At 52.4% G+C, this 13,011-nt stretch overlaps 1 protein-coding gene across 1 annotated transcript in view; it reads left to right on the plus strand.

Annotated features, from left to right (window-relative positions):
* Positions 1–13,011, plus strand: part of Nos1 (nitric oxide synthase 1) — a 67,422-nt gene that overhangs the window by 51,621 nt on the left and 2,790 nt on the right. Inside the window, exons 20-26 of the mRNA XM_071612517.1 lie at positions 254–332; positions 5,502–5,695; positions 7,017–7,186; positions 9,653–9,863; positions 10,449–10,536; positions 11,359–11,480; positions 12,661–12,809. Of these exons, the coding sequence (XP_071468618.1) occupies positions 254–332; positions 5,502–5,695; positions 7,017–7,186; positions 9,653–9,863; positions 10,449–10,536; positions 11,359–11,480; positions 12,661–12,809 (1,013 nt within the window). The remainder of the gene's footprint in view (positions 1–253; positions 333–5,501; positions 5,696–7,016; positions 7,187–9,652; positions 9,864–10,448; positions 10,537–11,358; positions 11,481–12,660; positions 12,810–13,011) is intronic.

Here is a 13,011-nt window from a genome sequence, read left to right on the forward strand (position 1 = left end):
GTCCAAGGGCAAGCCTTCAAGAGTGGACTCGCCCCTTGCCTGCCCCACACCCAGTGCACTGGGGAGCTTCTCTCTCTCGGAATGACAAGTCCCCAAGCCATCCTGCTTCAGTCCCAGCCGATCCCAGCCCATTCTCATGTCTTGTCTCCTCACTTGACCGCAGTAGGAGCAGGAATAGAGGGTCCCTGAAAACCTGGGGCACCTTAGAGGTGCCCCTATATCCCCTGAGGGAGACCGGTGTCGCTCTCCACAGGGCTCTCCAATGTCCACAAAAAGAGAGTCTCCGCCGCGCGGCTCCTGAGTCGACAGAACCTCCAGAGCCCCAAGTCCAGGTAGGAATGTGGACGTGTCCTCCTCGGCTCCCAGGGGCCACTCACCACACGGGAGGGCATCTGCTCCCTCCTTGGAGGACCACTGCAAAGTGCCACTGAGCCGCACCCCCCGCCTTGGTGCCTGTCACATGTGGGTTTCCTGTGCCTAGAGGCAGGAACAAAGGAGATGGTGCTGGTCCTGTGAACAGGGGAAAGAGAAAAGTTCTGAGTGATTCTTCACAGTGGGCCACACTCGTGTGGAATTGCTGAGGGCTACTGGACCCCAAGATCTTCATCAGAAAGATTAGTTCCTGCATTTCCTCCAGGTGGACCATTTTTCTGCAGAGCGCTGCAAAAATAGCTAGCTGGCCTCTGCCTAAATGTCTCTGGGATGAAAGGGGGTTTCTCCAGTCCCCCAAAAAATTGCACTCCATGTTGTGCTAGAAATTATCTGAACACCTAACATAGCCAAATATCCAGTCTATATAATATAGTTAAATACCTTATTACCTAAAATAACCCAAGTCTGTCTTCTTAGCAGTTTATGTTAAACCCAGTGAGCCTTCTCAGTGACACCCAAGACGAATTCATGTCTTTCAAATGAGAAACCTTCTGGGTATGGTGGCACTTGCCTATAATCCCCTTCACTCTGGAGGCTGAGGCAGAAGGATCGCAAGTTCGAGGCCAGCCTCAACAACTTAGCGAGACCCTGTCTCAAAATAGAAAAAAATAAAAAGGGCTGGGGATGTGGCTCAGTGGCAAAGTCATCCTGCCTCAGATCTGGTCTGCCAAGCTTTGGGCTATAGTAAAAGGGTACACTCTGTCCTGTTGGAAATGTCATTTGCAGACCTGGTCACGGTGCAGCGGAAGTCGTATGCTCGCTGCCGAGTGCGCTAGGGCTATTATTGCCGCTGCTGATCTGAACAGGATGTGCTCCTGTCACCCGAGAATGCGGGCGCTGTCCCTAACAGCCCGCTCTCCCATTAAGCCAACGTCCTCCCTGCCCCTTGACATCTCTCTTCTCGAAATGATCAAACCAGGGCTGTCCACCCCTCCCCTTGTATAAATTTTTTTTTTTAAAGCACTAATGAATGTCTTTGTGTTGATCCCTGTTGAATCTCGCTTTGTAGTTTAGAGCCCAGGAAGAGCTTTTGAAATCTTGATTCTTTGCACAGCGTCATACAAACAGCGTGCGGTCCGCCTGCACAGCCCCGGGTTCTGACCCCAGCTCTCCCCTGCACGAGCTGTGTGGCCTTGAACAAGTCGCCCAGGTGCTCGGAGCCCATGTCTCCTTCTCTGTGACACAGGAACGAGGGCTGGAGAGATTGCTCATGTTTATCTAGTACTTCCCACGTCCTGAGCACGGTCCTGAGCTCTCTGCACAGGACCTCACATCATTTATACCAGCCCAGGAAAAAGAGACGGTCTCGTTTTAAACAGGAGGAAATGACGGGAAGTAGAAGTGACTGTTTCAAGGTCACACTGACCCTTTCCAGCTTCACCTCACCTGCCAGTGAGCACACCTGCTTCCTGTGGGGTCTTTGAAACCTTGGATGACCGTGACCAACCTGTCACAGCCCCAGATCCACCTGTTAGAGCCAACCGGTTCCTGTCTCCTAGATCCTCAAACATTAAAGAAGTAGATTGGGAGATTGATCTCTGAATAATTAGTTAAATACAGTGTTCGGAGCTCAGCGAGCTCTGATCTATAGCGAGAGATCCTCCACGTGGCGTGTGCACCTCACTTTCCACTTCTCTCCCGGGGAAAGGTGTGACTTGCACAGCAATGAAAGAGAAGGGGCAGACAATCTGCCCCAACCTTGAAAGTCCAGTTGAGCAGTGCCCCCCCTAAACCACAGTACAGAAGCAACAAAGGAAAACTGCAGATATTTTGATACCAAAGTGGAACCAAAGTCCCAAATTAGCCTCTGTCCCTTCTCTAAGCGGAAGGTCTAAAAGGGACAGATGAGAAAATTCCAAACAAGGCTAGGAACTAGAACATAGTATTAAAATCTGTCGTGAATTAGCACAAAGAGGACCAAATTGTACCTAAGTGTTCCTCTCTTTAAAAGCAGGCTCTGGCGTGGTCTGTTTCCAGGCTCAATACCGTTTCCAGCTCCCGAGGTTTGTTATGAGGAATCGAGGGGGAAAGCATCATGCTCCCATTTTTCTCCTGCCCGAGGCTGGGCTCTTTGGCCCTGGAGGCCGCGACTCAGATTCACAGATCACCCCCTCTAGAGGCCCTTAATTGCAAACAAAGTGCCGAGGAGGAAGTAAACCGCTTCTCCAGGGCGATCCTTGCGAATCTAAAGAGAAAAGTGACCACAATGGGTCCTGCCTGGAAATAGAGGTTCTAATCCGTGGACAGCAATTAGCTCACAACGCAGGGGAGCCGGTAATGGAGCACTGATGGGTGAGCAGGGCGAGTCCTAGAGGTCGGGAGGAACGGGCGGTGGCAGAGCCTGGGTCTCCAGGGGAGGACAGGAGAGCCACGGGGCACAGGGGCCCGAGGCCCGGGTTTGGGAGAAGAGCAGACATTGTGGTGGAGGGTCCTTGTTGGAATTCCCATCTCCCCGTGGACAAAGCTGCTGCTCTCTGGCCTTGCCTGCCTCCGCAGAGGACAAGGACAGCCCGAGGGGCTGCCTTGACTCCTCCCCCCTCCCCCTACAGCCGCAGATGCACTTGGCCTTATTCAGTCCTATCTCAGACCCCCAGGGCGGCCACCTTGAGCAAACCTGTGACCATCTCCCATCTGAGTGACTGAAATAGCGGCCCACCTCGCCACTGTTTCTTGGCTTTTCTCTCAGAGATCTGTTTTCCAAACAGCAGCCTGAGCAAGTCTTTAAAAACCTGAATTGAAGCATGTCACCCCCTTCATTTCACAGCCTTGCCACTGAGCATAGGGAACCCTCCAGACTCTTTGCCATGACAGATTGTGACAAGGCCCGCAGGATCTGGGCCCTGACACTCTCCAAACCCTCTGGCTGTCTTTCCCTTCCTCGAATAGCTCCTGCCTTTTTCTGCCTCAGGGCCTTTGCACATCCATCCCCCTTTCCCGGAACCCTCTGGATCTTTGTGCACCCACTTCTTCTCATTTTCAAATTCCCGTTCGAATGTCAGATCACAAAGAAGCCTTCCTGACCACCCTACCTGCTCTCCACCCACCGCCATCACCCAGCCCCTCCAAGTACCCTGGGCCATGTGGCCATTCAGTTCCGTGATCTCATCCAGGAGCCTGCAAAGCCCCTTTGCTTAAAATCCCACCACGCTGGGCAGAGCCTGGGCCAGCTACTTTCATTTCCTCCTACCCCTTACCCTCTGCTACATTCAAGAGGACCTGGGGAAAGTGGCTGGGAGCGTGAGCCGGCTGGTCAAGTTCAGGTCCTCTGCATTGTGATCTTGTGCAAATCGGTGATAGTCACGGGAGAAAGCAGGTATTGATTTGGCAGCCTTTCAAAAGGCTTCCTCTGCGGGAGCCCAGGAGGCTCCCAAGTGAGAAGCCTACAGCGCCCCCTGGCTGCTGGCTGCGGCTCACTCCCTGCCTGCCAAGGCTAGGTAATGAGGTCTTGGCTCCTCAGGAGCCCTCCCGGGAGCTCAGGGGAGAATCAGTCATGCGCGTTCATATAATTTGACAAGATCATTGCTCCAGAGAGGATGAGACCTGCTTTTGAAAGGAGAGAGGAGCCCCAGGCCCTAACAGTACCATTCACAATTATGACCACAAGCTCCCCATCTTATTAAGTAAGGACAGGGGTGCCAGGCTTCGAGAAAACACTGGACATTCCCCCCATCAACACACACACAAAAAAAGTGTCAGCTCAGCTGTTTTTAATAACGGTGGCTATTTGTAGCACAAAGGGGGCTCTTGGTTGTGCCAAAAAATGCTTCTATGTAGCGAGTGCCGTTGGTCTATTGGAGTGTGATTTACGTACTATGGAGACTATGGGGAATTTCCGATTGAATATCCAGCATCCCTATCAACCAAAAGCCACTGGCCACGGAGGAGGAGCAGATTTGGAAAGCAAACGCAGTACGAGGGATTTGACGTCCCAAGGTCTCTGTCTCCGTCCCAGCGTTTGCAGAGATCAAGTGAAGGGCAGTGTCACCGGCACTGAAACTTTTCAAAGGACCAAAACAATGACGTTCTGAGAATTCTTCAAGTTCAGGCTTTCTGGACTTCAAATGCAAAGATCAGTGTGAAAGGGCGTGACCTCTCTAGGTGTTCTTCTGAGACCTCGCCATTTTATGATCTCAGTGAATTTAGGAGTGAGGGGAACCCAAGGGTAAGGCCAGGTCTTTTTTTTTCCTGACAATATGAACACCCTGGTTGTAGAAGAGGATGGAGCTGGGAATTCCTAGGAGAGATCGGCGCTGAGCACAGGGTCTGTCCAGTGACGGGCTCACCCTGGAAGTCTGAGGTTCTGTCATTCATCAGATAACTTTTGGGGAACTTTGTATGTGCTATATGCTGTCCTAGGCACAGGGATACGGCTATGGATAAAACAGAAAGATGGCTTGCCATCAGAGAGAGGGGACCAATCACCAACCTCAGGAGGAAGTAAATGATTCTCTGGGTCAGAGGATGGGAAATGGAGAAAAATAACTCAAAGGCAGGGGAGCAAATATGTGTGAGGATTAGGCCTGGGGTGCTCCAACGTTCAGCATTCAGCATTCAGGGGGAAACCCAAAGGAACCGTCAAAGCAGATTGGGACCGCGTGCAGTGGCTTATGCCTGAAATCCCAGCGGCTCAGGAGGCTGAGGCAGGAGGATCACGAGTCCAGCCTCAGCAACTTAGTGAGGCCCTAAGCAACTCAGGGAGACCCTGTCTCTAAATAAAATACCAAAAAAGACCTGGGGATGTGGCTCAGTGGTTAAGTGCCCCTGGGTTCAATCTCTAGTATGAAAATTTTTTTTAAAAAAAGAGCAAACTAGCAGGACCAGCCAGAGGTATGGACAGGACTGCTTCCTTAATCCAGATGAGTCCAAAAAAGCATTCGTTGGACTTGCAACCAGGGGCTCTTGGGAGAGCTGGATAAGAGCTATGGTGTACAATGATGGGTCCTTGTTGGCATGGTCCCCAAGAAAGACGGGGGAGGTGGAATTGGGGCCAAGAAGGACAGAGAGAAGCAAAGAAAGAGGGCAGAAGCTGGTGGCCCTGATCCTGTTTTCGCCCTTGACCCTCCCTACAGCCGCTCAACCATCTTTGTGCGCCTCCACACCAACGGGAACCAGGAGCTCCAGTATCAGCCTGGGGACCACCTGGGCGTCTTCCCTGGCAACCACGAGGACCTCGTGAATGCCCTCATCGAGCGGCTGGAGGACGCACCCCCTGTCAACCAGATGGTGAAAGTGGAGCTGCTGGAAGAACGGAACACAGCTTTGGGTAATGCTCCCAGGGACCCTTCCCCTTCCTGGGGAAGATCCAGTGGGGGCAGGCAGGGGGACACGAGGAGACACGTTGCCCTTCCCACTCACTGATCCAGGTGGGAGGGAGGGAGGGTCTGTTCCGCCTCCAGCTTCTGAGACAGACGCCCCCTTTCTCGTGGTTGCCCCACGTTGGCCTGGCTGTCAGAGCAGATGCCCGTGGCTCATCAGTGGGAGAAGGGGTTCCTCCAAAATAGCTGTAGTACCCTGAGTGAAGAACAGCTAACGTCTAAGTCAGACTCCTCTCGGGATCCAAAGGTCCTACAGGAGGCTTAATGGCCAGTCAGTACCATGGCATCCTTAGATCATGTTCCAACCTGTTGGGGGTTTTCCAAAGGCAGAGAGGGTCTCAGTGATTCATCTCAATAGCACAGGTGGGCTGAAGAGTCCCTGGAGGTAGAAGAATCATACCCCAGTATCCATGACCCATCTCCACCCATAGACACCCAGATCCATAGACACACTTGGATGCGCAAGTCCAGTATGTAAAGTGGAGTAGTTTTGGCGCATATCCTACATACCTCTTCCTGCGTACCTTAAATGCTCTCTAGATGGCTGGTGACATCTAATACAATGCAAATGCTCTGTGAATAGTTATTGTGCCATATGGTTTAGGGATGATGATGGGGGGGAGGGTGGAGTCTGTCCACGTTCGGTACAGACAAAAAATTCCCAGCAAATATCTTCGATCCTCAGTAGAATCCACAGAATGCCGGGGCTGTGGATTTGGAGGGCTGACTGTGCAAGATGGTACTCAGAACAAGACCCTGACGCTTGTGAGACTCCCTGACTTCACCCTTAAGAGCCGCGTGGCCTGGGACAAATCTCTGAACCTCCCTTTGCTTCTTCTACCTTTCTCAACGGGGGATAATGATAGCACTCACCTCGTGGGGTTGTTATGAGGGTTAAATGAATTAATAGCATAAAGGGCTGAGAACAGCGCTTGGCAGGTAGAAAGTGCTGGGTGCGTGTTAGTCATGCATGTCACCTCCGGGGGGTGAGAACTGACATCACAAGAGCACGGGTGCAGCCAGAATCGACGCCTATCTCAGGCTCCGCCTGTTTGATATTCTTCTCCTCTGCTCATGTTTATTTTTTAATTTTTGGCCTCGTTTGCCTCATTGCGCACGTGAGGCACCCAGACAGTCTCCCGGGCCTGTGGAGGTGTGCAAGGTGGAGAGCCCATAGGTTGCCCACCTCCTCTGCCCCAGCCGCAGGCCTGGTCCCCTGACGTGGACCCCAGCCCTCCCCGGCCTCCTCACTCCTTGTGCCTCCCCCAGGCATCATCAGCAACTGGAAGGACGAGTCCCGCCTCCCGCCCTGCACCATCTTCCAGGCCTTCAAATACTACCTGGACATCACCACGCCGCCTACGCCCCTGCAGCTGCAGCAGTTTGCCTCCCTGGCCACCAGCGAGAAAGAGAAACAGCGCCTGCTGGTCCTCAGCAAGGTGGGTCCCTGGGCTCCGCACACCTCTAGGGGGCCCTTTTCCCCTCCCAGTATTAGGGAACTCTAAAGCTGTTGTTCCAACCGTCTTCCAGCAGATGGCAGTCTTGAGCCATGGTTACCATTTTCTCATTTGCATATGGCCGCCATATTGGCTCATCTACTTTGGCTAGGCCTAACCCTCTCCCCTTGTCCTGAGGCCTGACAGAACAAGAGCAATCCCCTTGATGTTCAAAGTTCTCTGGCCACCGTGGAAATTGTGTGTCACCTTCTGCCAACTGCCTTTGTTATCTGGAGCTTCTGGGAGCACCATTTTAGCCCATGCTTGGAAGAAAAAGGAACAGAGGATCTCAGAGTGGCAGAGGAGCAGTAGGTAGAATGGCTAGACATAGAGGCCTCTGGTGACCAGGTTCATCACTCTTGCTTAGAAACACCGTGGACTCACCTACCCCGAGCCGTTGCACATCCTGCTCAGTAAGAATCCTGCCAAGGAGGACCACCCAGGCTCCTTGGGTTAGCGTTCTTCTGCTGTCTAGGAGACGGGTCCGAATGGCAGGCACAAGAAAAAGGCTAGTTAGCAAGTGCACATCATTCAGAAGAAGCAGATAAAGAGTTATAAGTGGCTACCTCTGGGGAGCTGGAAACGTACAGAAGCAGGGGAACAGGAGGCCATTATTTTTAATCAAAGCTTGGCAGACTTATTTAACTTTTTAGACTATGTCCATGTAAAACTTTTATTTAAATGTTGTAATTAATGAGGGGATATGAGAAGGAACCAGAGGCTGCGCCGCCTGCACAGGATTATTTAAAGTTAGGACTTAACGTACGTATAAGTCCATCTCTTCTGAATAGAACACCGCTCTCCAAGGGCTGGAAGCAGTCTGTAGAAGCCAGACGTGGCCCCAGAACTGGTGATGAATGTCATTTGCAGGTATATGTCCATCTGGGGCTCTTGGTCAGTTACACTTCAGCAGCTGGATGTCATGGAGGCTGTAGGCCGGACATGCACATTCCCAAGGATGCCATGCTCTGTTGATAAGGCAAAGAGGGTCTTCAGGAGTATGTTACACAAAGCCCTTGTAATTGACCTTACCCCTGGTCTCAGAAACTGAGTCTCTTATATCAACAATAAGGAACCATCCAGGGCCGTTATCTGGGATGTAGGAGCCCCAGGGTTCCTGTGTTCCCTGGGAACCACCGGGCTTTGCTGTCAATATGCCCCCACATGGTCCTCCACACCCCAGTCTGCTTTTCCTGGGCTGTCTGTCACCATCTTGAAATTGGCCATCTCTCCAAGGATGCATTTCCAGGCTCAGCAACCAAACAAATCTCGAGCCTGCCTTCTGCACCTGCTGCAGCCAGCTGGGACTCAGTATGCCTCGGCTCTCCTCAGGGTCAGGAGCACAGAATCTCAGGCCAGGCTGCCCAGAGCAGGGATTGGCAGACTTTTTCCTGTAAAAGTCCAGGTAATCAGTATTGTAGGCTCATGGCCCATTGGGTCTTTGTGACAACTGTTCATTCTGCCATCATCATACAGCTGCGTAGATGATGTGACCGTGTTCTCATCCAACCACTCACAGACACTGGCGTGAATTTTATTGTACCATATTCTTATGCCATAAGGTATTGTTCTCCTTTTGATTTTTTAATTCCCCAACCATTTAAAAAAGTAAAAACAATTCTTTTTTTAAAAAAATATTTATTTTTTAGCTTTAGGTGGACCCAGTATCTTTGTTTTATTTTTATGTGGTGCTGAGGATTGAACCCAGTGCCTCACACATGCCAGGCGAGCGTGTTACTACCTGAGCCATATCCCCAGCCCCCCCCCCCAACAACAATTCTTATCTCACAGGGGGCAAGTCAGGATTGGCGCACAGGATGAGGTTTGCCACCCACCCCCGCCACTTAAGATTTAAATTCCAGCCATCATCGCTGAGTAGCCACAGGACCTCTGTCATGTTTAATGTCCTCATCTGTAAAATGGGGATGATTGAAATGCCTGCTATGGTCTGAAATTGTCCATCCCCCCCCCAAAATCATGTGTCAAAATTCATATACCCAGGGTGATGGCATTAAGAAATGGGACCTCAGGGAAGTGACCGTGTCGAGAGGACTCTCCCCGGTGTATAGGATTAGTATCTTTATAAAAGAGCCCCGAGGGAGCTAGTTCTCCCCTCCTGCCACGTGAGGACACACAGCACGGGGCGTAGATAAAGAGCAGATTCCACCAGATACTGCTGGCCCCTTGACCTTGAACTTCCCAGCCTCCAGGACTGTGAGCACTGCATTTCTGTGGTCTGGATTCACCATCCTGAGGTATTTTGGTGCAGCAGCCCACAGGGACGAAGATGGTGTCTATTTGATAAGGTCCTCGGGCGGTCAGATCCTGGAGCGGCAGGATCCCTGTGCACGTGCTCCTCCTCCTTTATTTCCCTGGTCTCAACCTCTCTCGGCCCTCTCCTTGGCGCAGGGCTTGCAGGAGTACGAGGAGTGGAAATGGGGCAAGAACCCCACCGTGGTGGAGGTGCTGGAGGAGTTCCCGTCCATCCAGATGCCGGCCACCCTGCTCCTCACCCAGCTGTCCCTGCTGCAGCCCCGCTACTATTCCATCAGCTCCTCCCCGGACATGTACCCCGACGAGGTGCACCTCACCGTGGCCATCGTCTCCTACCACACCCGAGGTGGGCAGGGGAGCTGGCAGAGCCCGCCCCCCCCTTCATTCCCCCCCAAGACCTCCACAGGTGGTCTCTTCCTGAGCCACTAATCACAGGCCAACCCAAATCCCCGCAGGGCAAGCAAACTGTCCCCAGCAAAGTTAGGACAGAGGCCAGACGGGCATGTGGGAGGCTGCATCTCCTGGCACCCCAAGACAGCAACGAGAACAGGCCACCCCACCATTCCCTGGGGGGGGTCTCTGCTGTATCAGGTGCCCAGATGAGTCAGACGACCCCACCTCTGTTCCTATACTGTGCCTCCATGATCTGAAGATCTCTGTAACCCGGACCCCAGGGAGCCACCCAGACCACCCCGAGGGGGGTCCTTCCAGTGGATGGGAATGGAGGGTGCACCCGGGGCAGGCGTGCAGCTATGAGCTCACTTCGGCTCTACCGTCTCCTCTTCCCCTTTAGAGGAGGGGATCCTGAGTAGGAATTCCAAACCAGAAATATGGGGTCAGCCTGTGAGCGTTCTGGCATTGGAGGGAGGAGAGGCCATGCTGCTGGGGGGAGGGGGGTAGATGCACCAGAGCATCCTGCTTCCCCCACTAGATGGAGAAGGACCAATTCACCATGGTGTGTGCTCCTCCTGGCTCAACCGGATACAGGCTGGCGAAGTGGTACCCTGTTTCGTGCGGGGGTAAGTAGCCAAGGACAAAAGAGGAACAGTCATCCCAAATCTGCATGTTGATATTACAAGTTGGAGTCGGGGGAGCAGCCTGAGGGCTGGGACGGACGGGATCAGCACCAGTTTCCCTCCCGCATCGCCCTAAGTTGTTTGGGTTACGAGATCTTGGGGCCGAGCAACACATCGAGCTAAGTGTGCCCTCTAAGCAAGGTCAAGTCAACGCTGTAGATATTTATCAAGTGTGCATTCTGCTCTGCATGCTGGGCAACCAGGCACAGACAGTCTCAGATGGGTGAAAAGTCTATCCAAATTCTTCTGGTCACCTTCAAACAGTTCCCAGTTTCTTAGAGATGGAGAAGACCCAGCCATCCCATCCATTAGGGCGTTTCCTCCCCAACTCAGTTTTAGAGCTTCGACCTGTGAGGCACAGCGGTTCATCCCTCAGCAACTTCTCTCCCTGAATGGTGGCCTCAGCCAACCCTTCTTCTCAGCTGTTGGGGGTGGGATGTTCCCACTTGGTCCACATACCATTTTCCAAACCCCCTGGAGCATCTCAAAAATAGAGTCCTGAGCCCCACTTTGCTGCATCCCCAGAAATCTTCAGGTTTAACGTTTCCAGGTGGTTCTTTAAGCTCTGATGTCCAGGGATCTCTGATTTAAGATCTTGTGGGTGGATGTACCAGGGGTTCCCAGCCCAGTTCCCTGGTCCCAGGTGAAGAGCACTAAGTGGCTCTACGTGTCTGTGGGACACGGACGCCTGGTCTACCTCAGGCTCCGCTGTCCTGGACGGGATCTGACCTCAGCAGAGCTTCTGACTTTCTCTTCTTGTCCCAGTGCACCCAGCTTCCACCTGCCCCGAAACCCCCAGGTCCCCTGCATCCTGGTTGGCCCAGGAACTGGCATCGCCCCTTTCCGAAGCTTCTGGCAGCAACGGCAATTTGACATTCAACACAAAGGTGGGGTACAGCCCGGCAGCCACTTCCTTTCCACCCTGAGTCTCAGCAGCCCCAGGGAATGGCGGGCAGCTTCTCCAATGCCTCGATGCCTGGAAGGGGTGGGGGGGAAGGCAGCCAAACAAATCTCCCACCCGACATGGCCTCACGGCTTGAAATTCCATGCCCAGGGACAGCACTGTGATTATTTAAGGTACAGCCCCTCATAAAAATTCAAGCAGGGTCAGCCTGCGCCCTTATCAAATGGCTGTGTTGATGTGATTCTCCTGTGGACTGTTATTCAAGAGCAGACTCTGCTAGGTGAGAGCTGTAACAGTTCCATTTTTGGGAGAAGGAGACACCCCACAAGCGTGGCCCTGATCAAACAAGGAGTCCTTGAGCACCTAATAAGTGCTCAACCTGAAGGAAGGTGTTGGGTGGGTAGCAACCAACAAAACAGAAAAGCAACTCAAAAATCAAGACCTGCCCAAGAAAACATTGTTCTGCAGAAAAGCTAACATTTATAAAGTATTCATTAAGTGTGCCCAGTTTTCATATTGCACACTTATTTCTCATGGTAATTCCATGATGTAGTTGTTGCTATTACGGCCGCCCCACCCTCCGCCCATTCCATGAGTTCTGAATCTACAGGTTCACCAACTACAGGTCTGAAATACCCAAAGAAACGTATTACATCTGAACTGAGCATGTGCAGACTGTTTTTCTAGTAATGATTCCGTAAAAGATACTGTAACCTCTATTTCCCTAACGTTTACACTGTTGCGGTAGCACAGGTCATCCAAAGGATCTGCAAAGTTTCTATGCAAATACTGCACCATTTATTTAAGGAAGTAGAGCATGCTCTCAGGTTTTGGGATCTGAACAAGGTCCTGGGGTCCTTCTCCTGTCAATACGGGGGGGACCGCTGGTTTCATTGTGCACAGGGAAAAACTGAGGCTTAGAGGTGCAGTTGGTTGTGCTTTGTCACACAGAGCAGGGGTTTGGACCAGGTGTTGGAGCTCAAGTCTGGGCTCTTAGCGCTGCCTGATGGTAGAGGCTGCTAAGTCGTCTAGGAGCCAGGGAAGGGAGATCCGAACACACCTCACCGCCTGCCCTGTTGTCTGTGAGCTTCTGCCTGCTCAGCCAACCCCCCCTCCATCAGGTGTCAGAGCTGTCTGTGACATGAGATCTTCCCGGTCCCCAGGAATGAGTCCCTGCCCCATGGTCCTGGTCTTCGGGTGCCGGCAATCCAAGATAGACCACATCTACAGGGAGGAGACCCTACAGGCCAAGAACAAAGGGGTCTTCCGAGAGTTGTACACGGCCTACTCCCGGGAGCCAGACAAACCAAAGGTAAGCCCGGCCCCGCCCACTAACGCACTCCTACGCGAACATACCCTCGCAAGTCCTGTCTTAGAGACCCCCCTTCCCCTGTCTGAATCCCCCGCTGTGGATTGGCTCCGCACTTGAGAAACCCGGGAGAGGGCATCTGTTTAAAATATTTAGCAGCCCATATTATAGCACTTTACAGACATGAAATGCTCAAAGCAGGAGA

The sequence above is a fragment of the Marmota flaviventris genome, chromosome 1, assembly GCF_047511675.1.
Source record: "Marmota flaviventris isolate mMarFla1 chromosome 1, mMarFla1.hap1, whole genome shotgun sequence".
In the NCBI taxonomy this organism is placed as follows: Eukaryota; Metazoa; Chordata; class Mammalia; order Rodentia; family Sciuridae; genus Marmota; species Marmota flaviventris.